The sequence below is a fragment of the Dromiciops gliroides genome, chromosome 4 (assembly GCF_019393635.1).
Source record: "Dromiciops gliroides isolate mDroGli1 chromosome 4, mDroGli1.pri, whole genome shotgun sequence".
In the NCBI taxonomy this organism is placed as follows: domain Eukaryota; kingdom Metazoa; phylum Chordata; class Mammalia; order Microbiotheria; family Microbiotheriidae; genus Dromiciops; species Dromiciops gliroides.
This window is the reverse complement of record NC_057864.1, coordinates 210,380,654-210,408,492: the sequence shown is the minus strand read 5'-3', so window position 1 is coordinate 210,408,492 and position 27,839 is coordinate 210,380,654. Positions and strand designations below refer to the sequence as shown.

At 37.6% G+C, this 27,839-nt stretch overlaps 1 protein-coding gene across 1 annotated transcript in view; it reads right to left on the bottom strand.

The window, feature by feature from the left end:
• The window catches only part of PRKCA (protein kinase C alpha), a 512,156-nt gene that overhangs the window by 82,728 nt on the left and 401,589 nt on the right, over positions 1 to 27,839 (bottom strand). Inside the window, exons 6-8 of the mRNA XM_044000074.1 lie at positions 3,710 to 3,866; positions 3,259 to 3,393; positions 2,895 to 2,991 (exon numbers count right to left, since the gene is read on the bottom strand). Of these exons, the coding sequence (XP_043856009.1) occupies positions 2,895 to 2,991; positions 3,259 to 3,393; positions 3,710 to 3,866 (389 nt within the window). The remainder of the gene's footprint in view (positions 1 to 2,894; positions 2,992 to 3,258; positions 3,394 to 3,709; positions 3,867 to 27,839) is intronic.

Below are 27,839 nucleotides of genomic sequence, written 5' to 3'. Positions count from 1 at the left end.
CAACATAAATTAAATAGGGACCCAATTCTCACCTCAGTTCTGGCAACAAGTACAAAATACAGCCTGAAGGAATGTATAAGTCTAAGGAGACATTCACTTCTATTTTACTACATACAATCAAGACAAATGCTTTGAAATATGTATAGAACAAACAGATTTTTGTTTCAATATTGTGGGCAAGAACCATATACATAGTGGATATAAAAGGTACCAGACTTCGTATACAGAAAGCAAATAGTGGGAGAAGTCTTCCTAAAACACCAACAGAATGTGATGTTCTCAAACTGTCCAGTATTTTGAAGGTGGTTTTTATGAAGCTTTGTGGGTTAAAAAAAAATGAGCAGAAAGCAGTGTTTTCACATTGTGTAGACTAGTTTCTTCCATGTTATACTACCCAGGAACAAGAATGTATGCCTTTTGAAACATGGGAAAATTGAGATTACTTTATGATATATTGAAGTTAATAAGAACAAATGTAGGGCTATAGTATGGAAGGTAAAGGTTTTTAGCAGAATAGACAAATTGAACAAGGACTTTTCTTTGGAACATAACAGAGGAAAGAAATGGATACCTATTAGAACTGTAAGGACTACAAAATATGAATCCCAATCATGCCTCAGAAAAAATATGCTCAAACAATAGTAACTTTCATCATTTTGGGTTAGAGTTCAGTTTGTGTACTCTCCCTTCATATTTTCAAACAAGACTGCTGAGTTCATTTTATTGGCAAATACATTTCAAAAGGTCATTTTAGTAATGAAGGAGCATGTTTAAACATATATAGCCAATCCAATTAAGTAGCAAACTAGCAAACATTTTCATAACCATCTGGGGAGATAGTTTCCATTTTACAAAAAATATAGTAAGAAAATAGCTTTTTATTCGAAACACCAAAACAGGTCAATTTTTTTCCCCCAGGAAAAAGACTGTTCCAATACAACCACTAAATTATAGATTTCTGAGGCTTATTTGATGGTCCCATTTATTTCTAATAATATCTAATCCAACCATTTCTCAGGAGAATTAAATAATTTGGCTAATTCCTTGTTCCAAATTTCTTAAGAATTTACTGGAACCAGATAAGATATGTATATTTGGGGGACAGAAATGAAATCTGACATGGGGGAGAAAAAAGGGACTAGGAAGGGGAAACAATAACAATAATAATATTGATATAGCACTTTAAGATTTGCAAAGCAAATTGCATGTATTATCATTTGGTCCCCACAACAACCCTATGACGTAGGTGCTATTAATTTCCCCATTTTACAAATGTGGAAACTCAGGCTAGGAGAGGTTAAGTGACTTGTCTAGGGTCACAAGGCTAGTATAATTAAGGCAGGATTTGAACTTTGGTCTTCTCAACTCCAGATCCAACACTATCTATTGTATCACCTAGCTGAAGGATGTCCTACATGTCTAGGGTTCATGAAAAATAGATATGCATACACACATCTATGTATATATACATGAACAATATTTCTGTATGCATATACACATGTGTATATGTACATATCCATGTGCATACATATATACGTATATTTATTTTTATCTATAGCTTTTTATAAAGATTCTCTTTTGTATCAGGAGAATTTATTACCTTCTTAGTTTATCGCATGAAGAGTAAAAAAATTTGAAATGACATTAACCAGAATGAGGTTGATTATTGATAATCACAATAATCACTAACGAAGGTAAAATATGAGGTAGAGAAGTGAGAAGAAGCAAAAGAATTGACAGGGCCACAAAAGTATGACTTAGAGAAAAAGAATCTATTTAATACCAGCCCATCTTTCATCCAACCCCCCCGCCCCCAAAGTTTGATAAGGAAATAGAAAGAAGAAGATAGACATTTGCGATGAGCTTGGAAATTAAAAAGAACTTATTGACTGAGGTGAATGAGAAATCAACAGAAGCTGTGTTTACTTAAAGACTGCCTTGATGGGTACAAACCAGAGGTCTGTCTAAGAGCCTCGAAAAGACAGAGTGATATCTGCTTAGAAGGGCCTCCATTAAAATAGTCATATACCTTTTACATTTTGTAGTTTTTCTTTTCAATATTAGAGGCTCAAAGTAAGCACTTCTTTACTTCCTTACAGTAGAGAACTACTACTTCCATATAAAATCAGAATACTTAAGCTTTTTTTGTAGATTGTTGTTCAGTTATCTCAGTTGTGTCCAACTCTTTGTGACCTCATTTGAGGTTTTCTTGGCAAAAATACTAGAGTGGTTTGCCATTTCCTTTTCCATCTCATTTTATAGATGAGGAAACTGAGGCAAACAGGGTAAAGTGACTTCCCTAAGGCCATATAGCCAATTAGTGTCTGAGGTCAGATTTGAACTCAGGAATTCCTGATTCCAGACCTAGTATTCTGTGCACTATGGCAACACCTAGCCTTTTTATATATGCCCAAGACAATTCTTTCATCCTGGTCTATTACAGAAGATTTTCAGTTTTCATTATTCAAATTATTAATGACAGTGAAGAATAGAACCTGCAAAGAAATGTACTCTTAGAGGAAGAAAAGGTGATTTTTGTGAACATAAAGAATCCTGATTGTAGGAATTCCCTTTGCCAGTACAGATTGCAACCCATTCATGACTTACTAGATAGGTCCTAGGCAGTTCCCTGATGTATACAAGAGCAAAGTGACTGACTAGTCTATTATCATAGTTACTAAGTATAAGAAGAAGTAGGGTTTAAATTCATGTCTTCCTGACTGCAAACTGAGCACTTAGAAGCATTCTATATAGCTGATTTAATAATATAGTATCTATGCTGTAAAGCTAATAGCTAAAGAACATTTTTAAGCATTCAAAAATATAGATTAACTGTCTGAAATGTTACTTAGTCAGAGGGAGGGTGATTCAAGCTATTTCCTTTTCATCCTTACTTCAAACTTCTGCCTGAGTTCCATATTTCCTTCTTCATCCCCTTCTGGAATGGGTACATTGTAGTATTCACCTTCTTCTTGATTAAGCAACTTATACCTTTCAAAGAAATGGGAGAAATCCGTCAGTTCATTTATTCTCAAATCAACAACAGTTTAGGCAATGCCTCTCCTTCAACTGGTGATTAAACTGTTTCATAAAGGCAGTGCTTAATTAGATCTAGCAAAACCAAGAAGGTTCTGTCCAGTCATTTTTGGAGGAGTTGTTCACACCCTTTTGCCAAGAGTTATTCTAATGCTCTATGTATGCAAAGCTTTAAGCCAAATAACTTTGTTTGCAGATAGATTTGACTAGATGAGATCTTACCATCCACTCGCTGGCATCTTCATAAGCTCCGATACCCCAAATGAGAGTGAACCCATAAAATCATTTCTTGTTGTTCGATCCCAGTCCCAGATCTCAACAGATAACCGTCTATCTTTATCTGTAGGTTTTAATTTGCTAGAAAGAATGATAGAGAAAAAAGCACACACTCATCATCTCAGCATGAAGCAGGGAGAAAATGGTCCCAATGATATCCCCAACTTCACTGCATAACTTCTCGGGAAATAGCTTTTCTCTCTAGATAGAGGACAGAGAAGATAATAGTGACATTCCGTTTATCCATTAACCTGAGAAGAGAGCCACAGGCCAAAAGGCACAGGGATATTCTAAATATCATGATGGTCTATAATAAATGCACCTCATTAAGAAGAGGAATACAGCATATACAGGAAGGACACATTATTAGAGGAGAAGAGAAGAGGTTTCTACTTACAATGTGAATGACTCATTCCACTGTGGGTTTAGTGTGGAGCGGATCGTTTTGGTTTTTTGTTTACTTTCATTCTTCGGGTCAGGGATAAGTTTCAGCTTCACATAGGGATCTGAAAGTCCATTCGGATCCATAGGGATTAAGTTTTTTGCATCTCGTACTATACAAAGAGAAAAAGGAAAAAAGCAAATGTTAATAAATGAGGGCTGAACATTGAATACACAGATATGATGATGGCAATCCAGGCCAAATGGAAAAAATGTCAAGTTAGTATAGGGATTGGGATTGGGCAACAAATATGATGAACCTTTAAACAAGTACTATTCAGTTCCATAGTCAGAGCTTGTTCACACAGATGTTTGCTTTTAACAAGTACTATAAAAACCAGACTCTGCTATCCCCAAATCCAGGATCTCCCTTCCTCTACCCTGAGAGCTGTACCCAGCAATTCTGAGTTAAATACCACAAAACTGACTCAGGCAAAAATACAGACACACTCTCAAATCACTATTTAAAAGAATAAAAGGACAAACACAGTTGGAAATGAGGGAATGACCTTGGAAAGAGATTGGTTCTCAGAATAAAAAACCTGAGGGGAAAGACCCTGAGATAATGTAAAGCTGCTGCCCAGGGAGTGGGCTTGCTTGAGGAAAAAAGTTGGGGAGGAATTCACTTACAGGTGATGTATTGGGCATGGGGAGGAATCATGTCACCCAGTAATATATTCATGTTTTGAATAATTTTTTTGCTAATCAGGTGCTAAACTCAGTGGCTGCTACATGCTAAAGGAGTACAAGGACTCATGGTGCTCTCCAAATTCTGGAACCTCTGGGCAAAACTCTAGGCAGCTATAGGTGGTACAGTGGATAGAGTGCAAGACCTGGAGTTGGGAATATCTGAGTTAAAATCTAGCCTAAGATATTTACCATCAATGGGCAAATCACTTAACTAATATTTTTCTTCTTCAGATTCTTCATCTGAACAAGAGGACTAATAATAGTACCTACCTCACAGGAACAAATGTGATAATATTTGCAAAGTGCTTTGTAAACTTTTAAGGCCTTTATATTAGCTATTACTATTAATTACATAATTATTAATTATTATTATTATTAGGCAGCTAGGCAGCCATAGTGGGTGTAGTGCTGGATCACTTTAAAGTACTTTAGTCATGAAGAACTGAGATGAAATTGCACCTTAAATACTTAATAGCTGTATGACCCTGAGCAAGTCATTCACTTATACCAATCTTATTTTACCCCTTTGTAAAATGGGGTACTATTAGTGCCTACTCCATAAGGTTATTCTTAGGATCAAATGAGAAAATATATGTAAAACACTTTGCAAAACACAAAGCGCTATATAAAATTATTTTTTATTATTATTCTCTCAGTGACAACTCTACTTAACCCAAAAATATATTTCAAACTTTCAATTCAAATAAATAAGATTAGGTTAATAATCCCAATGCAGAGAAACCTCCCTTGTTTCCTCAGAATCCAAATAAATCTTATATTTTAAAAACAATTACATCAATGGTGATAATTGAATATAACCCAATTGCTTGGGACAAAACACAGAACATTGACACACTTCCTCAAATCAAAAAATTGCAATCTCCTAAGGAAACAACATTGTTGTGCTTTACTTTTAAAAACCAAAGTTCATTCTGTACTTTCTAGTTTTGTAGTTTCAGATGTCACAGACTGAAGATTCATCTGCCAGTTGGGTACACACATGGATTTAATCTAATGCTGGCACTCAGAAGCTTCAAAACAAAACAAAACAAAACTGCTTTATGTACCATTCAGAAAATGAACAAACTCTTTGAGTCCATTTTGGCCAATGAAAGACCCAAGTTTTACCAGAGAACTTGAAGGTAATAGAAGTAGTAGCAACAACACCACCAGGCTTCTTAAGTGCAGTACACATATTATCTTATTTGATTCTTATTGCAGCTTTGTGATGATATGTGGTAAATATTAATTCCCATTGTATAGAGGCTTAGAGATCAAATGACTTGCCCAGTGCCAGATTTGTAGGAAGTCCCTAAGGCTAGATTTGAACTCAGGTTTTCCTGACTCTCGACCTAGCACTCTATCCGTAATGCCATGAGATATAGTATACAGTGTATCAGTTAGTAAGTAAATAATTATTAAGTGTTTACTATGTGCTGGGACTTATACTAAGTATAGAGAATAAAAAAAGGCAAAAGATATTCCCTGTTCTCAAGGACCTCATATTATAAAGAGTGAAACAACATGTAAATAACTTGTTCAGTCATGTCTGACTGTTTGTGACCCCATTTGGGGTTTTCTTGGCAAAGATACTGGAGTGGTTTGCCATTTCCTTTTCCAGTTTATTTTATAGATGGGAAAACTGAGGCAAACAGGATTAAGTGGCTTGCCTACACTTTCACAGCTAGTAAGTATCTGAGGTCAGATTTGAACTCAGGAAGATGAGTCTTCCTGACTCCAGGTTGGGCACTCTATCTACTGTGCCACTCTATCCTGCTGCAAAAAATAACTATGTACATATAAGATAAATGCAGGATAAATTGAAATCAACAGAGGATATACAAAACATTTTTGATTGTGCATTTCTACTAGCAAAGTGTGTGTGTGTGTGTGTGTGTGTGTGTGTGTGTGTGTGTGTGTGTGTGTGTGACTTTGGACAAATCTCTAAATTCTTTAATGCTCTAGGTAATCCTCTAAAACAGGAGTTTTTAGCCTTTTTGTGTGTCAGGATCCCTTTAACAGTATGATGAAGTCTATATAGACCCCCTTTCAAAATAAGATTTCTAAATGAATAAAACAAAATGCATAGGATTACAAAAGAAAACAATTATACTGAGTTAGAGTTATCAACATATATTAAGAGAAATACACAAAGTTCACACAACCCAGGTTAAGAAAGTCTCCTTTAAGACTACAAAAGTCAGAGGAAGTGCCAACCTGCCCTGGTAGAGGGAGTTTTCCTCATCTGGCAGTTTCTATGCCAATGAAATCACTGGTCCATCATGATGAAAAATGCTCTCCACCTCCAGAGAAAGAACTGATAGAGTCTTAATGCAGATCAAAGCATACTATTTTTCACTTTGTGTGTGTGTGTGTGTGTGTGTGTGTGTGTGTGTTTTCCTTTGGGTCTCTGTCTTTTTTTACAATATGACTAATATGGTAATATATTTTGCATTATTGAACATGTATAACCTATATCAAATTGCTTACCATCTCAGCAGGGGTTGGGGGGAACAGTGAGAAAGGGGGGGGGAACAAAATTTGGAACTCAAAATAAAAAAACCCAAATGTTAAAAATTGTCTTTACATGTAATTAGGGAAAAATAATTTCTTTTAAAAATCACTGGTCCAGTACTTGTTTCTATTACAAAAATATATATATATATATAAATCAAGTGAGTATTATAAAAATATACAGAAATATAAATTAAAAAGATGAAAGATGAAATATTTCAAAATAATTTTCATTTTATTTAACAGTATAAAACCCCCTTTCTTTTGATTTCACTAAAATTATTGTATTTTTAATGGGAGCAATGTGTTTGAATATGGCTTATTATTTTTTAATCATTATTTTTTAAAATCCAGGTTTAACACTTTTTGATAGGAAGAGTCAAAGGTTTGGTTCCAATTTAAATTTATTTTTATACTTGGTTTTAACAGCTGAAAAAGATATGTCACAAAGATATAGCTATCCAAAGGGAAGAAATGAAGCATTTGTTGAACAAACTAAATCATGCTACTTATTTTTTAATCCCAACCAGAAATTATGCAAAGCTTTTGTTTACATTTGGCTATACATTTCCATCTTCCCTGAGAGATTAAAATAGAACTTCCAATATTTTCTTCCTGCACACTCCACTATGGAAACCACTCTGGAACCAGAGTCTCATTTGTTCTCAGAATTAACCAGACCAATGATTCAAACAGCTAATAAGTAGGAAACAAGGGTTACAGCTGGTATCCTGGATGGAATGCTGTAAAGCCAGAAAGACCTAATTTCTGTTCCACTTGATCCTTACTTAGCTGTATGACCCTAAGCAAATCACTCAGTCTTCTCTATACTTTAGGAGATCCTCTAGGGCCTATCTACTAAAGCTTAATTAGACCAGTTTTAGATCTGCCTCTGAGCAGGGAATTTCCATGTTTGTCAAAATTCCACTGCCTTCCTGTATTCATATGTGGTACAGAGGACAATGTAATGTAACACAGAAAATAACTGAAGTTGAAGTAAAATTTTTTTTATAAAATCCCTGCAGTTAGAATTCTTTCTTGGACACTTTAGCAGTAGAACCACAGGCAAGTTACATAATTTTTTGTGCATTAGTTTCCTGATCTATAAAATATAATCATGTTGGGGAATGGCTGAACAAGTTGTGGTATATGAATGTAATGGAATTCTATTGTGCTGTAAGAAATAATGAGCAGGAGGAGTTCAGAGAAACCTGGAAGGACTTGCATGAACTGATGATGAGTGAGATGAGCAGAACCAGAAGAACATTGTACACAGTATCATCAACATTGTGTGTTGATCTACTGTGATGGACTAGATTCTTCTCACCAATGGAATGGTACAGGAGAATTCCAGGGGACTCATGATGGAAGGGGATCTCCAAATCCAGAAAAAAAAAAGAACCGTGGAGTATAGATGCTGATTGAACCATAGTATTTCTTTTGGTTTTGGTTCTGTTGTTTTTCTATTTTGAGGTTTTCCCTCATTGCTCTGATTCTTCTCTTATAACATGACTAATGCAGAAATAAGTTTAATGTTAATATATATATATAACCTCTATCAGATTATCTGCTGTCTAGGGGAGGGAAGGAGAAAAATCTGAAATTGGAAAGCTTGTATAAACAAATGTTGAGAACTGTCTTTACATGTAACTGGAAAAAAATAAAATACTTTTATCAGAAAAAAATATATATATATGTATCATGTTATTCTCACTACCAGCTGGGTAGTGAGAAAATCGTTTTGTAAACTTCAAAGTGCTATATAAATGTGAGTCATTATTATTGCTGCTTTTGCTGTTATATATAAATCCAAACCACTTGTTAGGAAAATCGTTTGGGTAAGCCACTTCTCTTTATGGTTTCATTTTCTTAAGGTGCCTTGCTAACTCTAATATCCCATGATTTTCCTATTCTAAATAAGGATGCTGCCCAACTTCTGGAGCTGCAAAAACTTTGCGGGGCATAGCATTCAATATACCTCTTCTGGTTTGCTAACTAAACACTTTTGTCTCCAAAGGGTTGGCACATTTCCCCTAACATTAATAGAACATAGATCATCAAGAGTGGGAAAGGGTGCTGGTGATTATCTAGGTGCAGATCAATTACTGAACCTAGACTCAGTAGGGGCTATGTTTGTAAATTATTATTATTTTGCAGGGCAATGACAGTCAAGTGACTTGGCCAGGGTCACACAGCTACTAAGAGTCAAGTGTTTGAGGCCAGTTTGAACTGAGGTCCTCCTGAATCCAGGGCTGGAGCTTTATCCTCTGTGCCACCTAGCTGCCCCCCAGGAGGGCCTATGTTTAAATCAGACCTCAGACACTTGCTTACTATATGACCTTTGGCAAGTCACTTCACCTCTGCTTGCCTGAGTCTCCTCATGGGGATAACAGTAACCGCCTCCTGGGATTATTGAAAAGGGAAAATGAGATGATATTTATAAAGCAATTTGCAAGCTTTAAAATGATATTATGAATGTTAGCTAGTTATCACCTAGTTCAACTCTCTCATTTTAAAGCTAAGAATACTGCATCCCAAAGATGTAAAGTGACTTGACTAAGATTATATAAGTAGAATCTAGTAATGGTAATAATAATGATAATGATAATGATAATAATAATAATAAAAGACCAGCATTTATATAGTGCCTACTATGTTCCAGGTATTGTGGCTAAGTACTTTCCAATGATTAATTCATTTGATCCTGATAACAACTCTGAGAGAGAGGTGCCCCATTTTACAGTTGAGGAAACTGAGGCAAACAGAGGTTAAGTGACTTGCCCAAGGTCACACTGCTAGTAAGTGTCTGAGGCTATATTTGAACTTGGATCTTTTTTACTCCAGGTCCAGATCAAGATTTGGATTTAGATCTTTTGACTCCAAATTCACTTCTCTTTTCATGAATATCTACAGGTTCCAATCTGCCCTTATGCTTATGCAATCTATATTTCAGCCAGGCTGATTGTTTTCTACACAAAATATGCCATATCCTATCCCGGTGTCTTTGCTTCATGCTTGGCTTCCTTGGAGGGCCAGCTGAAGTGTCACCTCCTATAAGGGTGCTGTTCTCAGGTGCTGGTGCTCTCCTTCCCCCAACTCCCTGCAATTACATTATATATAGTTTATTTCTACTTGTCTGTGTACATGTTGTTTCCTCCTAGTAGTATGTAGGCTCCTTGAGACCAGAGACTATTTTGTTTTTATCTTTGTATCCCCAACATATTGTACTATGCTGGGAACCTGCTGGTGGCTCCTTACTTTTCCTCACCCCAGTTATACAATCAGGTTCTAGATCTCATAGATTCTGCCTCCATAACATCTCTCCCATCAGTCTCCTTCCTTCTCCTCAGAGCCACCAACCTCATTCAAGTCCACATCTCCTCTTAACCTGGACTACTGCAATAGCATTCCAATTGGTGTTGCTTCACACCTCTCACCTTTCCAATCTATTATCCATATAGCTAGCAAAATGATTTTCCTAAAGCATAGGTGTGACCTTATCACTCCTCTGTTCAATAACTTCCAATGGCTCCTTATTATTTCTCAGATCAAATATTAGCTCCTACATTTGATATTTCTAGCCCTCTACAGGATGGCTCCAATCCTTCTTTCTGACCTTATTTTATATTTTATATTCATCCCTTTCATGCACTCCTCTGTCCAGCCAAAGTGGCCTTTTTTGTTGTTTGTCAAATATCCTATTCTATCCCTTGGTTCTTTGCCCTTGCACAGACTCTCCCATTTGCTTAGAATGCTCTCCCTCTTTTACCTCTGCCTCTCTGGATCCCTAGTTCTTTTCAAAGTTCAGCACAAGTTCTACCTTCCACCTTAGGTCTTTTCTGATCCTGTCAGCTGTGTCTATCTCCTTTCAAAATTATCTCTTATTTGTCTGTATTACTCAATGTGTAGACATCTCTCTCCTAATTGAACGTAAACTCTTTGAGGACAAGGTCTTTTTAATTTTTGTTTTGGAATCTCCAGTTTTTAGCAAAAGATCTGGCACATGATAGATGCTTAATAAGTGCTACTTGTTAATGACTGATTTAAGTAGGTTGCACTACGGTAATACCAGTAGACACCTGGCTTTAATTTGCATCCTCAAAGTATTCTACTATTTCATCCATGATTTACAATTGTTTCTTTGACAACCTAAGATGATTTTGGATCCTTAGAGAGATTGCCTTTCCAACTAACCAGACTTTATATGAATGCTTTGAAAAGAATATTCATATGGACAGATTATATTCAGTCCTCAGGAGGACCATTTTAGAGTGATTCTAGCTCAGAACTTCTTTCAATTCTACCTGGATGGTATAATTGTGATGATGATGGTGGTGGTGGTGATGTTAATGATAATGATGATGAAAGGGAAGGAAGATTTAGGCTTAATCGAAACCACTAGGTGTATTCTGTCTAGGAGGCAGAACCAGGACTAATTCTATAAGCATTTACTACTGTAGAGAACTATGCTAGGTGCCAAGGGAAACAATAATTAGGTCAGACACAGTCTCTATTCTTATTAAGTGAGTATAATATAGTAGAGGGACAAGACACAAATACATAATTGTACACACTGTCTGATAAGTACATTAGAGAGTGGGAAAATAAAATACTATCTGATATATAGGTCAAACAGTGGCTATAGATGGGAGCTGAGGGGGAGGAATGAGACAATAAAGGCTTCCTCATTGAGGTAACATTTGAGTTGGGTTTCTATGAATGATATTCTATGCACAGAAATAGAGAATACCACCAGTGAATAAAAGCATCAAAGCCTTGGTTTGATTACCAGCTCTGCCACTAGCTCGCTTCATAAATTCAGGCAGGTTACTTAGTATTTCTGGTGCTCAACTTCCTCATCTGTGTAATGGGAATAATACAACTTACTTTGCCCATTTTGCAGGACAAAAAGTGACTCTTACATAAAATCCAAACTTTTCAGTTTGTCATTCCAGCCCCTCCACAATCAGTAACCAGCAAATCTTTGTAGCTTTAGCTAACAGTACTCCCTTATACCTACCTTTCCAGGCTTATTTCATATTACTTCCCTTCCATGTTACTCTTCTGTGTGTTACAGCTAACCCAGCCTACTAGCAATTCTCCATGAATGACAATTCATCTTTAGTTTTTTTTGTTTTGTTTTGTTTTTTGGCGGGCAATTAGGGTTAAGTGCCCAGAGTTACACAGCTAGCATCTTTAGTTATTTGTGCCACTGTACAGAACATCCCCATAGGCTTGGAAGGCACTGTCTATCTCATCTTCACCCCTTGGAATCCCTACCTCTGTTCAAAATACTTCTCAGGAGCCACCTCCAACATGAGGCCCTCTGTTCTGTCCCTCTTGAAATTAACTTGTAATTACTTTTTATTTGCTTATCTCTTTATGAGTTATAACACATCCCCTCTCTCAATAGAATATAAGGTCTTTGAAGTCAGGAACTATTTAATTTTGTCTCTGTAGTATGTCTGGCACATAGCAGATACTTAATAAATGTTTCTTAAGTTCATCTCTTTTACTTGTTTTTTTTTTGGGGGGGGGGGCAATGAGGGTTAAGTAACTTGCCCAGGGTCACACAGCTAGTAAGTGTCAAGTGTTTGAGGTCAGATTTGAATTCGGGTCCTCCTGAAACCACAGCTGGTGCTTTATTCACTGTACCACCTAGCTGCCCCATCTCTTTTACTTGTAACATATACATGGGTAGAGAGAGTTGTGGTGTTGTAGAAAGAGAGCTGGCCTAGCAGTCAAGTCTGTGGAATAATATTAATGACATATCAGTCATCTAATTAGACCTATACTTATTTCCTAAAATAAGGTCCCAGTTTGACTAGGTCTTTCTTCTTTATAATTGGTATCATAAAATGATAAATGATTCTGTTAAAATGAGATAATCTGCCCTGAGTTTAACTCTACAAATTCCTACATTCTTGTCTAGTAAAGTGGGAAACTTCAGAAAAGCTGTGCAAAAACAAAATGCATACAATACTTGGCCAAAGCCCAATGAAACATCAAGAAAGAATTTTTTTTTCATTTTGTTGTTGAAGTGAGTAGAATTATAGAGGGTAAAGCACAAACTCACAAAATATACTTCTTCTAAGAACTTGTGGATAAGGTGGTAATATGAAAGCTCACAGCAGAGCCCAGCTCTCCCACATATATGCCAGCAAATATTTTTAAAGGGCATCAGATCAAATAATGATGAGAAAAATTCAGAGAGAAACAGTGTCTTCATGTATTCCAGGACTTCCTAAAAAGATAGCCAGAAACCTGTGTGTACTGGGAAAGGAGTCACATCAGGAAAACCATTGAGCACAGGTAAATAAACCAAAACTGCAAGTGCACCACCTAGAGATGCTCCAGGGGCACCTGGTGGTCTGTATCATCCTGTACCTAAGGAGGAGTATCTGATGGCAGATGAAAGCCTGGTATGTTTGAATAGGGCAGCTGTAGGGGGCCAAATGTCTGTAGCACTCCAACATGAGATACTCCAAAAGGGAAAGAAGACCACAGTTCTCTGAATACAAGACTATCTGGGGGCCATGAAACTTGCTAGCGTTTTGAGCACAGACACATCAGGGAAGGTGTAAACTAATAGGGCAAGATTCCAGGAAATCAAGGGAAGGAACAAACCAGGGCCTTAGTACTCCATTCAAAAGTTTGGGAGGGGCCAGAGCTTGGTCATATCACAAAGTTCTGAATCAGGAACTGAGAATGGGATAAAGCACCAGCCCTGGATTCAGGAGGACTTGAGTTCAAATCTGGCTTCAGACACCTGACACTAGCTGTGTGACCCTGGGCAAGTCACTTAACCCTCACTGCCCTGCAAAAAAAAAAGGAACTGAGAAAGGAGATATAATTAAACAGAAGACACAGATGTCCAAGAGGTAAACCCAGAAGAGTATAACACCACAAGAATTATAAGCAGGGCCTCAGAGAAAAAGAATGCACTACCTAATGACTACAGGGGTACCTGGAAGAAATGAAACATGAGATTATAAGTGAAGTGAAAGCTATGATGGAAAGACTTGAATGGAAAATAGTCTAAACTCAACAGGCAAATAGGTAGATACAAAGAAATGAGAGGGTAGATTTTAAGAGGGTGAGTAGAGTTGATATGGGGCAAGCAAAATAAAATTCAAGCTTATAAGATGTATTTGAAAGAGGGATTTAAAAGAAAAGACAGAAAGGGCAAAAATCAGTGAATGGTGTCTGGGCCTGGTGAAGAAAGAATGGGCAGTGGAGTGGAAGTAGGTTGTTGTAATTATAGTTCTAGGAATGCTACTTATATAACTTGGACAAGAAAAAGAAACTGAGAGACTAGATGAGAAAATCAAATAGTGAGTTGGTCATTTAAATTTGAACCAACTCTGTGGTTGATGTTATTCTGTGTTTTACCTAATAACCCCAAACCCCTTTCTCTGTCTAAGTGAAGCTCATGAGTTCAAAAGTTCAGTCTTCCTCTTTAAAGTTAGATGCAAAAGTTTAGTTTTTCTATTGATCACTTTTAATTAAAGAAAAACTCTGAGCTAAGTTTAGAAATTCAGTGCTCTAATAAAACATTTTAATTCAAAGGGAATTTTTATCTCAGCACCACCTACAAATCACTTTATATCAAGGAAACTTGTTATCCCTCTTAACTTCAGCTTCTGAAAACTCCACGACGTTTGCTATCTTTGAGGACCTACAAATTGAACTGGTACATTTCTATAAGATACACTGTCCGCCCCTGACCAATTAGAAAGGGTCTTATCTTTCTCCTATGAGCCAGGGAGTCTACTATCCCTAGTCCACTATATGGGTTCAATAAATCAATCAAGCATTTCTTGAAGATAGAGAGGGCTGGCCCAACATGAGTATTGTGTCCCCCCACCCCCCACATACACACATTCTTCCTAATGTAACCAATCATGTTGTCCTCACTCCAATGATGCTTTCAATCCTATAACCAATTGTATTATTTTCCTTATCTACCCTCTTCTGTTCTTTGTTCTATGTTTATAACAAAGTAGCAGGAAATAAAAGTGTTATATATGAATTATTATATTAACAAAACCTGGGAAGAGACGGAAATGACTTTGAGGCTGAAAATCTAGATGAATAGATGCATGATAATATAAAATAAATGGTTTAAATAAGATGAACTCCAAGGTCTCTTCCAGCTCAGTGTGCTATCTCTCATTTGTTTACTCAGCTATAAATTTAATAATCATAATTCCAAATCCTGAAAAAGTCAGTACTAATGGCCTACAATTCTTTCCTTCCTTCCTTCCTCTCTTTCATTCATTATTTCATTCTTGTATGAACATAATCTTGCCAGAGATAAGTAAGATGGTGGATTAGCTACTTTCAGCAAACTTCTTCAATCCTCAATCTCCTTAAAAAGGAATTACTGAGGGCAGCTAGGTGGCACAGTGGATAGAACACTGGCCCTGGATTCAGGAGGACCTGAGTTTAAAACCAGTCTCAGACTTTTGACACTTACTAGCTGTGTGACCCTGGGCAAGTCACTTAACCCTAATTGCCTCACCAAAAAAAAAAAAATTACTGTCTAGTAATTAGTACTAAATCCACAGGATGAAAACACAGAATCCTTGGACAATGTAAAACCTTATTAATTTTGATATCTAGAGATTGTGGCATCCCTTTCCCACCAGTTTCCACACACTTGAGGCATGGGCACAAGCACATTTGCAGATTGATGCTAAGGGCTCAGGCCTAGGGTAATAACTCTAAACATCTTGTTCCCCACATTACTGTGGAAGAAGAGGAGGAATCTGCCACCCTTTGTGCAGGAAAAGAAGGCAGTGGCAGGAGGAATTAAGTGGGATACCTGCAGAAGGAAGCTACATTGGACCTGAATGAAAGGGGACTGAATCCTGGTTGGGACCTTCTCATTCTCTAGGGTTCTTAAGAGCTACAGTGGCCACTATTTCCCTGCAGATACAGACTCTGCCCAAAACCATTCCCACCTTTATCATTCATGAAGCCTTGAGAATAGGTAATTCAATGTCTCCCAGAAGATAACAAAAGAAAAACAAAACAAAACAAAAAACCCTGACCATCATAATTTTGGAAAAATACAGGAATGTCACCCAGTACTGTGAATTTAGACAACAAAACATCAATCAAAAGAATACAACATATCATTACAAAAATCATCTCAAGCATATGAAATGTTTAAATTTAACAAAGTCAATAGTAAACAACAAATTTTACCAACAGCCGGGAAAAAACAACAACCTTCAAATATGAAGGAAAGGACATCTGAATAACACTGGATTATCCCTCATTCATAATAAGCTTCAAGCAAAGAATATAATACTATATTCTAAAAGAGGAAAGGAATTCAAGCTGCAACCCCAAATGACATGCATACCCTGAGCCTAAGTCAGAAATGAAAAAAAAAAAAAGAGTTCAACAAAAGAAAGGAACTTAAGGCATTCCTGAAGGGGGAAAAAGAGAGAAAGAGAGGAGAGATGGAGAGGAGGAAAAGAGACAGGAGGAAAAAGAGATGGGAGGAGAGGAAAACTTAAAACAATAATATCCTTAGTGGCCAAAACAATGTCATTTGAAAGAAAACCACCACCACCAAATAACAATAATGAGAGAAACTGCTGTGAAAATTTAATGACCAAGTTTGACCACAAAAAAGAGATAGAATGTACCTCCTTCCCCGCCTTTGCAGAGATGGGAAATTATGGTTATATGACAGTACACACAACGTGTCACACTTGGTTGATGTGTGTGTGTGTTGGTTTTGCTGAACTGCTTTGATATTATGTCTTTTGTCTTTATTCTTTGATAGAAGAGAGTATGTGGTAGAAGTGAAAAGGAAGGGATAAATTGGGAAATCAAGATGATGTAAAAACAAAAAGTATCAATAAAGTTTTTTTAATTTTCTTTTTAATTAATTGTTTCAATTGCCAAGCATTTATTTTCTCTCTCCCATGCCTGAAGAAAAAGTAAAAGCCTCATGACAAATGTGCAGTCAAGTAAAACAATCATCAATAAAAACTTTAAAAGATTTTTAAAAGCACACCTTCTCTTTGTACCTGAAAAACACTGTCAATATTTCTGGAACCTAAGTGTGACAAAGATGATATATATGCAGACTGAAATATCTCTGGTTTATGTTGTTGGCTGTTTCAGAATGGAAAAACTGCCCAATTTCCTAATTGTGATGCAAAGATGGGGTACTAATCACATTCTTTTTTGGTGGTGAGATGTTTTACTTTGCAATTATCAGCTGTCAAAGCCAGATTAAAGTAAAGCCAGAGCAGTGCTGAAGAGTTACATAATTTCTTGATAAAACACCATGAATTTTTTGCATAATATCCAGTCAAATAATATATAGGAAAATGATTATATAAGGCAGGGACCCAGGCTTGGCAGAGACAAAGCAAACATAACCAATTCAAAATGAATCCCACTTGCAGAATAATTGTATCCTGTGAACTAAAATAGCATATTTTTCTATTCAACATCTTTCTGGGCACTGTTACCTCAGAATATCCAGAGTACGGAGATAGTGTAGAAGATAAAAAGGACACTCACTACTTGTGAGACACTGGGGGGAAACTTCCTTTAACTCTAAAATGAGTCGAACACAAGGTTCTAAGTAAGGTTATGCAGTCTCTCAAATGTTCCAACATGGTTTTGCATTTTCTAGCTTCAAGCTGTGGTAGTGACTAGAACCAGTAGTCAGGAACCCTGGCTGGCAGCCTGATAGAGTGAGAAGAACAAGGAGCCTGAATTAGAACATCTGGACTCAAGTCTTAGGTCCCCACTTATTAGCTCTGTGACTTAGGGCAATCACATAAATAATGAAGTTTACTGGAGTAAATTGTTTCTGATGTCCCTTCAAGTTCTAAAAGTCTGTGATTAAAGTAAAAAGAAATAGAATTTTCAAACAGTGGAAATAACACTGAATTTGAAGTCAAATGACCTGTGTACAAATACCAATTCTACTATTTACTACCTGTATAACCTAGGGCTTAACTTTTTTGGGCCTCGATTTCCTCAGATGACCTCTGAGGTCTTTTGTAGCCCTAACTATTTGGTCAATAATACCTAGCATTTATATAGTGCTTTTAGGTATTCAAAACACTTCACAAATATTATCACATTTTCACCTCCCATTTTAGAGATGGGAAAACTCAGTAAGATGGAGGTTGAGTGAGTCATCCAGGGTCTGAGTCTGAATTTGAACTCATGTCTTCCTGACCCCAGGTCCTGCCCTTTATTCACTGTACCCCCTTGTTCCCTTTATAAAGCATAGGTTTTATTTCAGACTTCCACTTTTGTCCCTTCTTCACTGTATGTCTACTGATCTAAAATTACTTTATTTTAGGGGTTCTTGACCTTTTTTTGTGTCATGGAGTCCTTTGGCAGTCTGGTGAAACCTATGGACCCCTTCTCAAAATAATGTGGCAGAGGTGGGCCTCAAAGCCAGGTCATCTGGACTCTTAAGTACAGTGCCACAGTGCTACCCATGTTATTTCAGCAGTATCATATTCCTTATAATTTTCTACCACTAGAGGGGGAAAAAAGATGGTTTCTTTGGCCATAATTATCAATAACAAGAAACCTTAGGGTAATAGGCAAAAGGCATCATGAATGTGGACAATGTGCAGTGTTTAAAGTCATGAATGGTGTCCTTTGCCTCTTTCCTGCCAGCCAACATGTGATAAGACAGTCTCTGGTATTTTGCATGTAGCTTAATCATTTTACTTTTCTCCCCATAAAGAGTGAAGCCAGACAAGAATCATGAAAGTTATTAACTATTTATTCTTAAGCAAACATCACCTTCCCTCCAAAAAGCTCCAGCAAAATACATGGATGTCCTAGAATCCTGATATGTGAATTTAGTGCTTATGAAAATTTGGGATTATTTCATTTCTTAAACCATAAATTAAGTCATCAGATACACATGGGCTTAAAGTCTGAAAAGTACCAATGAGTCACCATCCCTCTACATACCTGTATTCAGTCAGATGGACAGATAGGAGAGAGTTGTCAGGGTTATAGTGCAAGTCCCAGTGAGGATGTACCAAGCTGGAAAAGCTTTGAATATGGGCCTGATGATAGACTGTAATTCTCTTGTCAGCCTAGGTATGTTCAAGAGAGGCTCATTACCAAAACAACGATCACCAGGGACTGATTGATGGCTTAATTGATTTATTTTCTTCAAAAGTTTATAAAAACTGGGCAGCTAAGGTGGCGCAGTGGATAAAGCACTGGCCCTGGAGTCAGGAGGACCTGAGTTCAAATCCGACCTCAGACACTTGACACTTACTAGCTGTGTGACCCTGGGCAAGTCACTTAACCCTCATTGCCCCGCAAAAACAAAAACAAAAGTTTATGAAAAACATCTTAGTATGGTGTAGAGGGGTAGTAACTTTCATTGGTGGAGGGAGTATTGTGCTTTTCAAACTTTAAAACACCAAATAAATATCTACTATTATTATCATCATCATCATAGATCTCAGTAGTATAAAAGGACTTTTGTAAAATCTCTCTCCCAGGCCTCTCTCAGCTTCTCTGTTGAGACTGACCAAGGATCATGATTTTTAATGTTGACATATACCTGGCAAGAAACCATGTTAAGAAGAATCTAGGACCAGAACACCATCTCATCAGGTCACCAAAAAAAAAAAAATTTGCTATCGTCAATTATGTTTTATGGGGATGTATTGAAAGCTGTGCCTATTCAGGCCCTGAAATTATATCTGTCAGTTCCCTTTTTTGTTTTTCCTCTTGCAAACATGTTGGTAGTGGTACAAATGGCAAAAAAAAAAAAAAAAACACAAAACAAAACATAAATTACAAGGGAAATTAGTATTGAATTAAATGGAAAAATTTTGCATTTCATGTCCATATTCTATACCAAGGAAGACACAGACCCCACAAAATCACACACATGCATCTATATTTTGTATCATTCTTAATTTTTCTCATTAAACAGTAAAACTGTTCACCGAATGGAATATGTCTTAGGACACTGTGTGCTTTTAGGACACATGAAATCTCCAGCTACCCTGGGAAAAAAGAACAAAACTATTAGAACATAATGCAACCTAATGGACCAGAAACAGGAAGCTTCGTTTGTGTTCTTTATGCTTTCTCTAACTTCCATTAATAGATTTTTAGGTAAGCCTGGCCTTTCTGCCACAAGCAGCTGCTATTACCACCTGCAGCCTTTGTAGCTCCCAGAACACATCAGCCAAAAACCATGTTCACTTACACTCAGCAAGACATGTGAGACCAAGGCAGAAGACAGCTCGTCTCTGTCCTCAAATTAATGGCTATAACACTGTTATGTCCTGGTATGTTTTTGGCTTGTCTTGACCACAGGATCTGAGATGGAGAGCTAGAAGCTATCTTAGAGATCTCTAATCTAACCCCTTCATTTTACAGAAAAGGAGAGTGAGAGGATAGATGATTTGCCCCAGGTCATGGAAGTAAAAATGGCAGAATTATGGTTAGGTCCTCTGACTCCAAACCAAGCTATTCTGCTGGACACTAGAATCTCTCCTTGGATTCCATTTGGAATCTTTTTTTTCTCTTTTTTCCCCCCTTTACTTTGAAATAATAGCACGTTGGGGCAGCTAGATGGCGCAGTGGTTAAAGCACCGGCCCTGGATTCAGGAGGACCTGAGTTCAAATCCGGCCTCAGACACTTGACACTTACTAGCTGTGTGACCCTGGGCAAGTCACTTAACCCCCATTGCCTAAAAAAAAAAAAAGAAAAAGAAATAATAGCACCTATGTATCAGGGTTTCTGTGGAGATAAAAATAAGATAATATGTGTAAACTGCATCACAAACCTTGAATCAAATCCTTGGACATTGACCATAGCCTATTTTGTGTTTTTTTTTTTTAATTGGAAAATTCTCCTTTGTCAAAACAAACAAACAAAAAAGCAAACAAATGAAATCCCTAAAAGTAGATGAGCAAAACATAAAGGAGCAATTGCGAACGATGCATTACAAGAACAGAAACCCATGTATTTTAAGCTTAACAAGAAAATACCAGAACCATTCATTGTATTTGACTTGGTTGTTATTTAATGCTTGTCTTCTGCTAAATAGTTGTAGTCAATGTACATAGTGTTCTTTTGGTTCTCCTTTTTTCATTTGACATAATTTAATATGCATTCCAATATTTTTCTAAATCCATCATTTTAATCACTTTGTAGCATAGTAATATTCCATTTTACACACACATGTATATGTATACTCTTATAATGTATTAAGCCATTCTCCAAATGTAATCAGTTTATTTGTATGTATTGATCTGGGAAGAAATGCTTCTACAATTATTTCTGTGCAGGTAGGTCTTTTCTTCCTGTCAATTCCCTCTTTAGGACATAGATCTAATAAAACAGCTAGGTAGCACATTGGATGGATCACTGGACCTGAAGTCAGGTGGACCTGGAGTCAAGGAGATCTGAGTTCAAATCTGGCCTCAGACACCTCCTAGTTGTGTGACACTAAGCAAGTCACATAACCTCTTCTGGCCTCAGTTTCCACATCTGTAAAATGGGGGAAATAATAGCCCCTATGTATCAGGGTTTCTGTGGGGATAAAAATAAGATAATATGGGCAAAGTGCATCACAAACCTTGAAGTTATAATAGCTTTGTAAATATAAATGCTAGCTATAATAATTATTATTATTGTTAGTCAGATCACTAATACTAGTGGATAAAATGGAATTGATATTGTTGTGTCTTTTATTGCATAATTCTACATTGCTTTTCAAAACCAAGGGAAAAATTCATAGCTTCAGCAGCAGTAAATCAGCATGCTTCCTTTCATGCAGCATACCAACACTGAGCTTTTTCATCTTTAATTATCTTTGCCAAGATCATTGCACTGATAAGAGTTCTTAAGTCTTTCCAAGTTTTTTCCTTTTCAATATTATAGTCATTGTGTAAATTGTTCTCTTGGTTCTATTATAAAATAGCCAGTGCCTCTATAAATACATTTTTACACCTGAGGTTTCCTATGTAGTCCCAAGTCCATATTATCTGAACCCTCAAACACTGAAATCCAGTCTTTTTACTCAGAAATTTCCTCCTGCTGGTTCCCTTGAGCTGGTATCATACTTTGGGACTCATATGCTGACTTTCCTTCCAAATTTATGTTAATTATGTATCTTTGATTGTAAAAATGAGGGGTCTGGACTGCACTCCAAACTTTCTCTGCTATGCCCTGGAAACTTCTTCATCCTGGAAACTTGTTCCAGTCCTGGAATTCACACATTGAAAATATCCTGTCCCTGTTGCTTCTCCCTCCTCTCAGAACTGGGAGCTTCAGAAGTATCCTCTGTCCTTGCCTCCGTTCCTTCCTCTCAAGATTAGGAGTTTCAGAAATATTTTGTCACCCTTTTAAAGAGGGTGCTGTGAGATTTAAAATTGGATATTAGATCATAAATCTCCCTTCTTTAACCTTTCCCTTAATTTATCTCCCAGACTAGTAAATGGAAGAGACCTCTGTTCTATAGTTAGAGCTTTTATTGTGTGGTAGTTGCCAGGTGATGTTGATTAGAGGGATAGGAAAGTTGTTGAATGGCCTGGACTCGCTTAGAAGAGACAGAGCGAGTTCCAGCAGCCAGAATAAATCCTAAATATTCCACCTGGGGCAAACACCATTGTACCTTTGACTTGGACACTTTGTGGCCTCTCTTGTGCAGCTCTAGTAGTAAGTTACGGCTATCTTCCTGACAAATTTCAGCATTAGGGGAGGCTAAAAGTAAGTCATCAACATATTGTATTAGTGTGGAGCTTTTAAAGGTAATGGAGGCCAAATCCTGCTGTAAAATTTGGGAAAATAATGTGGGACTGTCTACAAATCCCTGTGGGAGTCTAGTCCAGGTCCACTGTCTATTTTTCCAGGTAAAAGCAAATAAATATTGAAAGTCCTCATGTACTGGTATGGAGAAAAAAGCAGAGCAGAGGTCTACCACTGTGAAGCATGTAGATTCACAGGGAATGGAAGAAATTATGGTAGAAGGGGAAGCCACTATAGCACGTCTAGGGATAACATAATTATTAATTGCTCTAAGATCTTGCACAAAACGATAAACAGGTTTACCATCTGGCCCAGGCTTGGGTTTTTTAACTGGCAAAATGGGAGTATTGCATGGAGAGTGATGACATGGAATAATAATACCCTGGCTTTTCAAAGCCTCGATTATAGGGGTGATCCCTTCTATTGCTTCCCTAGACAATGGATACTGTGGAATGGAGGGGGGTGGTCCCCCCTTAACTTTAAAGGTAACAGGCATGGCAGACTTAAGGAGCCCCATGTCATTAGGGGATGAGGCCCATAAAGACTCAGGAATGTCAGAGGGGATTTTGGATACTTCCCCTACTGTTCCTTGAGCTTCTGTAAGTAAAATCGGTAATAAATGAACAGTATCCTCTGGCAATTGTAGGGAGACAGCCCCATCTGGAGCACAAGATATGGTTGCAAAGGAGATCACGACCTAATAAATTTACAGGAGAGTCAGGCATAAGTAAGAATGAATGTTCTACTGTTAATGGACCCAGATTCACCTTGCGAGGGGTAAATTTCACAACGGACTGGGATTTTCCTGAAACACCCACTACATTTAGAGATCCAATAGGTGTACATTCAGGGTCAGGTTGTCTCCTCCCAGAAAATAGGAGGCTCCTCAAGTTGATTGGCTGGTAGCCTTGATAGCACCCATGAGCAAAACGTCATTTCCTGACACCAAGGAAAAGCCACATGGCCTTGCCCTCTGAGGCATTTTCCTCATGGTGGAGCTTTCCCACAGCAAGTCTCCAGTAGGTGGCATCATTCCAATCATTACAGTGCCCAGGACAATCTTGTCTTAGTTTTTTCCAGGTTACACTCTAAACTTTCTCTACCATGCCCTTTCTGATCTGAGTACTTTTGTCCTGTTTTCCTTCCTCTTTTTTAAGCTTCTTTTTAGATATTCTTTCCTTCCATGACCTATTAGAATGTAAGCTCCTTGAAGGTAAGCACATAGCACAATGCTCCTCGCATGAGAAGTGCTTAATAAATGCTTACCAGTCGGCTGACTGATGGTTGGACCAGATGGCCTCGGAGTTGAGGTCATTTGCAGCTCTATATCCATGATACCACGCACGATCCCCTCTGTAGAACAGCTGATTTCTTGGCTATGTGTACTTGCCTTGTAATCTTGCATTTTGTTAGGTTGTTGGATACAAAATGCAAGATTACAAGGCAAGTACACATAGCCACAGGCCCTAACAACTTGATTTTTCCTATCTTGTCCCAGTCCAAAGCCAAATGGATTGAAGGAAGGGGCTGAGAGGAGGGCAGATGTGACTGTGACAATCTACAGAAGTATGGGAATCATTTTAAGGAAAACAATGAACTGAAAGATGAGTTGGAATTGTCTGATAAGACTAGTTGAATGTTCATGATGAGTTGCGATTGCATTTCAGTTCATCCAGTGGTAAAATGCTTGGCATGCTGAGCATTTTTCTTTTTCCTACTTCACAGAAGACTGGTTCAAGGATTGAGCTGTAATGTTTGGCCACATTTCAAAAGGCGGTTACGTGGAACCAGATGGAAAAAAAAAATAAGCCTAGATTAACATGGTTGCGTTGGGCCAGACAGTGAAGTTCTCCTGTTTTCTTTAAATTACATTTTCCCTGTTACTTTACGAAGAACATGTTGTCCTCAAGTTTGTTTTTGCCCTTAACTTTCAGGCTTTCTTCGATATTTCTGCAAGTAGGAATGTGTGTATAAGCATCTGTCAGTTCTCCTTATGTTGTCACAAGTCTATTCTGCACCACAAATTGGTAAGCAGAACCTCTCAGCAAACATTCTTCAGAAAATTGGAAGAACAGATTGCTTCCAGAACAGGATTTACCATATACCCTTAAAGGAGCTATTATTGAGGGGAGGAGGGTGGGTCAAGCTGTCTAGCAATAAGGAAAGAGCCTTTTATGTGAGAATCTAAGTTGGGAACTGCCCTGTAGCAAGTAGGCATGGGGAATTTGCCACAGGGTACAGTGGCACAAGTAGAGGCTATTAAATCATCAGGGATCATGATTGGTCCAGGAATGGAACAGGAGTTAGCAGAATCCAGGTCAGATAAAGCAGTGTTGTCATGGCTGCAAGGTGATGACAGAGCTGCATCAGTAAGTCAGGGCTTCAGAGTTAAGTCTAGGCAGGATCCAATATCAGACAGGCAAGTGTCAAGAAGGTCATGGGCAGATGGAAAAGATTCAAAGAGGGCTAGGCAGGAAACACACCAAAGAAGTTGTTCCTTGAAGGGAAGGGAGGTACTGATAATAGAGCTCTGATAATAGAGGTACTTTATCATTCCCTAGGACTTAAGGGGTCTTTACTTCTTATGGAAGTTCATCTTCCCAGAGACTGAGAAATTCTACTTGCCTAAGGTGAACGAATGAATAAATAAATGAATGATCGAAAAACATTATGAAGCCTTATTATTTACCACACCCTCTGTCAAACCCTGGGGTTACAAATACAAAAGCAAAGAGAGTCCTTGCCTTCAAGGAATCCTAATAAGGGAAGACAAAACACTTTGGGAAGTGATGGCCATGGAAAGGGTACTTTGGTCCAAAAAAAATTACAGAGATGGCAAGGCAGAGAGGTAACAGGGAAATCGACTGATATACCCTATCCAGAAACAGTGACAAAGTTTATTTTATCATGGTTCCTCTACTGAAGGAGAGTGGGATAGGAAAGGACAGACTTACATGAATGGAAGCAAAGTAATGTGAGCAGAACCATAACACTGTATACAGTAACAGCAATAATGTATAATGATCAACTGTGAATGACTTATTTATTCTCAGCAATACAATGATCCAAGACAATCCCAAAGGACTAATGATGAAGCATACTATCCACCTCCAAAGAAAGAATTGATATTGATTGAACACAGGCTGAAGCATAGTATTTTTCACTTTTTCTTTCTTATTTGAGTTTCCTTATAAAAAATGACTAATATGGTACTGTTTTACATAATTGCATGTATATAATCTATATCTGATTGCTTACCATCTCAGGGAGAGGGAAGGGATAGAGGGAAGGAGGGATAGAATTTGGAACTCAAAACTTTAAATAAGGGGCAGCTAGGTGGCGCAGTGGATAGAGCACTGGCCCTGGAGTCAGAAGTACCTGAGTTCAAATCCGGCCTCAGACACTTAACACTTACTAGCTGTGTGACCCTGGGCAAGTCACTTAACCCCAATTGCCTCACTTAAAAAAAAAAACAAAAAACTTTAAATAAAAATGTTTATTAACATTTTTAAAAAGAAAGATACCATTTCTTAGCAGTTTCTTGTCACACAAGCTGAAACAAAGGCCAAAGTTTTTCTCTATGATGATATAAATTTCACTTCTAAATTTTGAATTCCCTATAGCAATGGAGGTCTCTATAATATCTAGTGATATTATAACTTTCTCTGACTGATTATAAGGTTCTATGCACTCTAGTTCTTCCCTGACTCTCATATTTACAGAATGCATTAAAGTTTTATAAAGCACTTTCCGTGTAACAACCTAGAGATGGATGATACAAATATTACTCCTATTCAATAGTCAGAGAAGCTAAGTGACTGGCTTACTGTTAAGCCAAAATGTTAGGGTAGAAATCATCTGTTTCAATGAGACTCATCTCCTCACAAGTCTCCAAGCATTTCAACCACCCATCCATTTATCAATATGCATTTATTAAGCATCTACTGCTCATATTGGGCACTAGGGATACAAAATAAAAGTGAAACAATCCCTGCTTAGGTTCTATTAGGGAGATACCACACATACAGATATATGTCACAGAGTTCTGACCACTGAGAACACAGCCTGTTAAGCCTCATATAATCTTCCCCAAGGAATTTGGAGTGGATACAAGTATACTGTGACTATCTGGTCCAATTATGGTGTGGTATGGGAAGGTTTTTGGATTGGCTTCTGAACTAGAATTGAGCATGTGTATAAAAGGCCCCAGTAACTCAAACTTGTTCTCTTTCCTGCCTGGCTGCATTTGAATGAGAATGAGTTATTGTGGGCATCAAGACCGGGGAAGTGACCTTGGCCTTTTCTCACCTGGACAGAAGCCATGAGAACACAGCCTGGATGTTGCTCCTGTCATGGTTATGCCTATTTTCCCTTGAGTTCAGTGAGGAGACCAAGACTATGACACAATGAGGTCAGGAAAGTGCTAGCGGTCCAGGAATTGAAATCCATGTCAGAGTTTATGGGCAGCTGAGTATGGGAGGAGCAAAGCCTTAAGTAGCCTGTCTGACTCAAACACAGCAGTGCATCAGCATTGAGATGTTGGCTTCTGAAAGGAAAGGAGAGGCTTTGTCCATTGACTACGCCACATTTGGAAACTTAAAACTTGGTGGATCTAATGCTATCTAGCAACTACTTTAAGGCAACTTTCCCAAAAGACTGAGATGGTATAAGAGAAAATATCTCCTAGTTCCAGGAGATATGATTGTACTTCTGTTGTTGCTATGTCATTTCTATAAATATCTCTTAGCTAATTTAGGTTGTCAGGTTAAGTGAGAAAGGGATGCTAATCAATAGTCACTGAAGGTAGGGAGAAACCACCAGAATAGGAGCTTGGACCAATAGTATTCTGAGAAAACACCAAAACATTTTAGGGATGTCCCTAAAATCAAGGTGGGTGAAATATAACTAAGTAACCTTATTCTGGAAGCTCAACTACTTCATGAGAATGGGAGCTGGAATAAGGACACACAAAGTCTATATTGAATACATAGGTCTATACAAAATTAATAAAAGGTGAGTTTGAGGAGAGAAAACTAGTGATTTGGAAGGATCAGGAAAAGCTTCATGTAGTAGTTGACATGAGGTAAGTTTT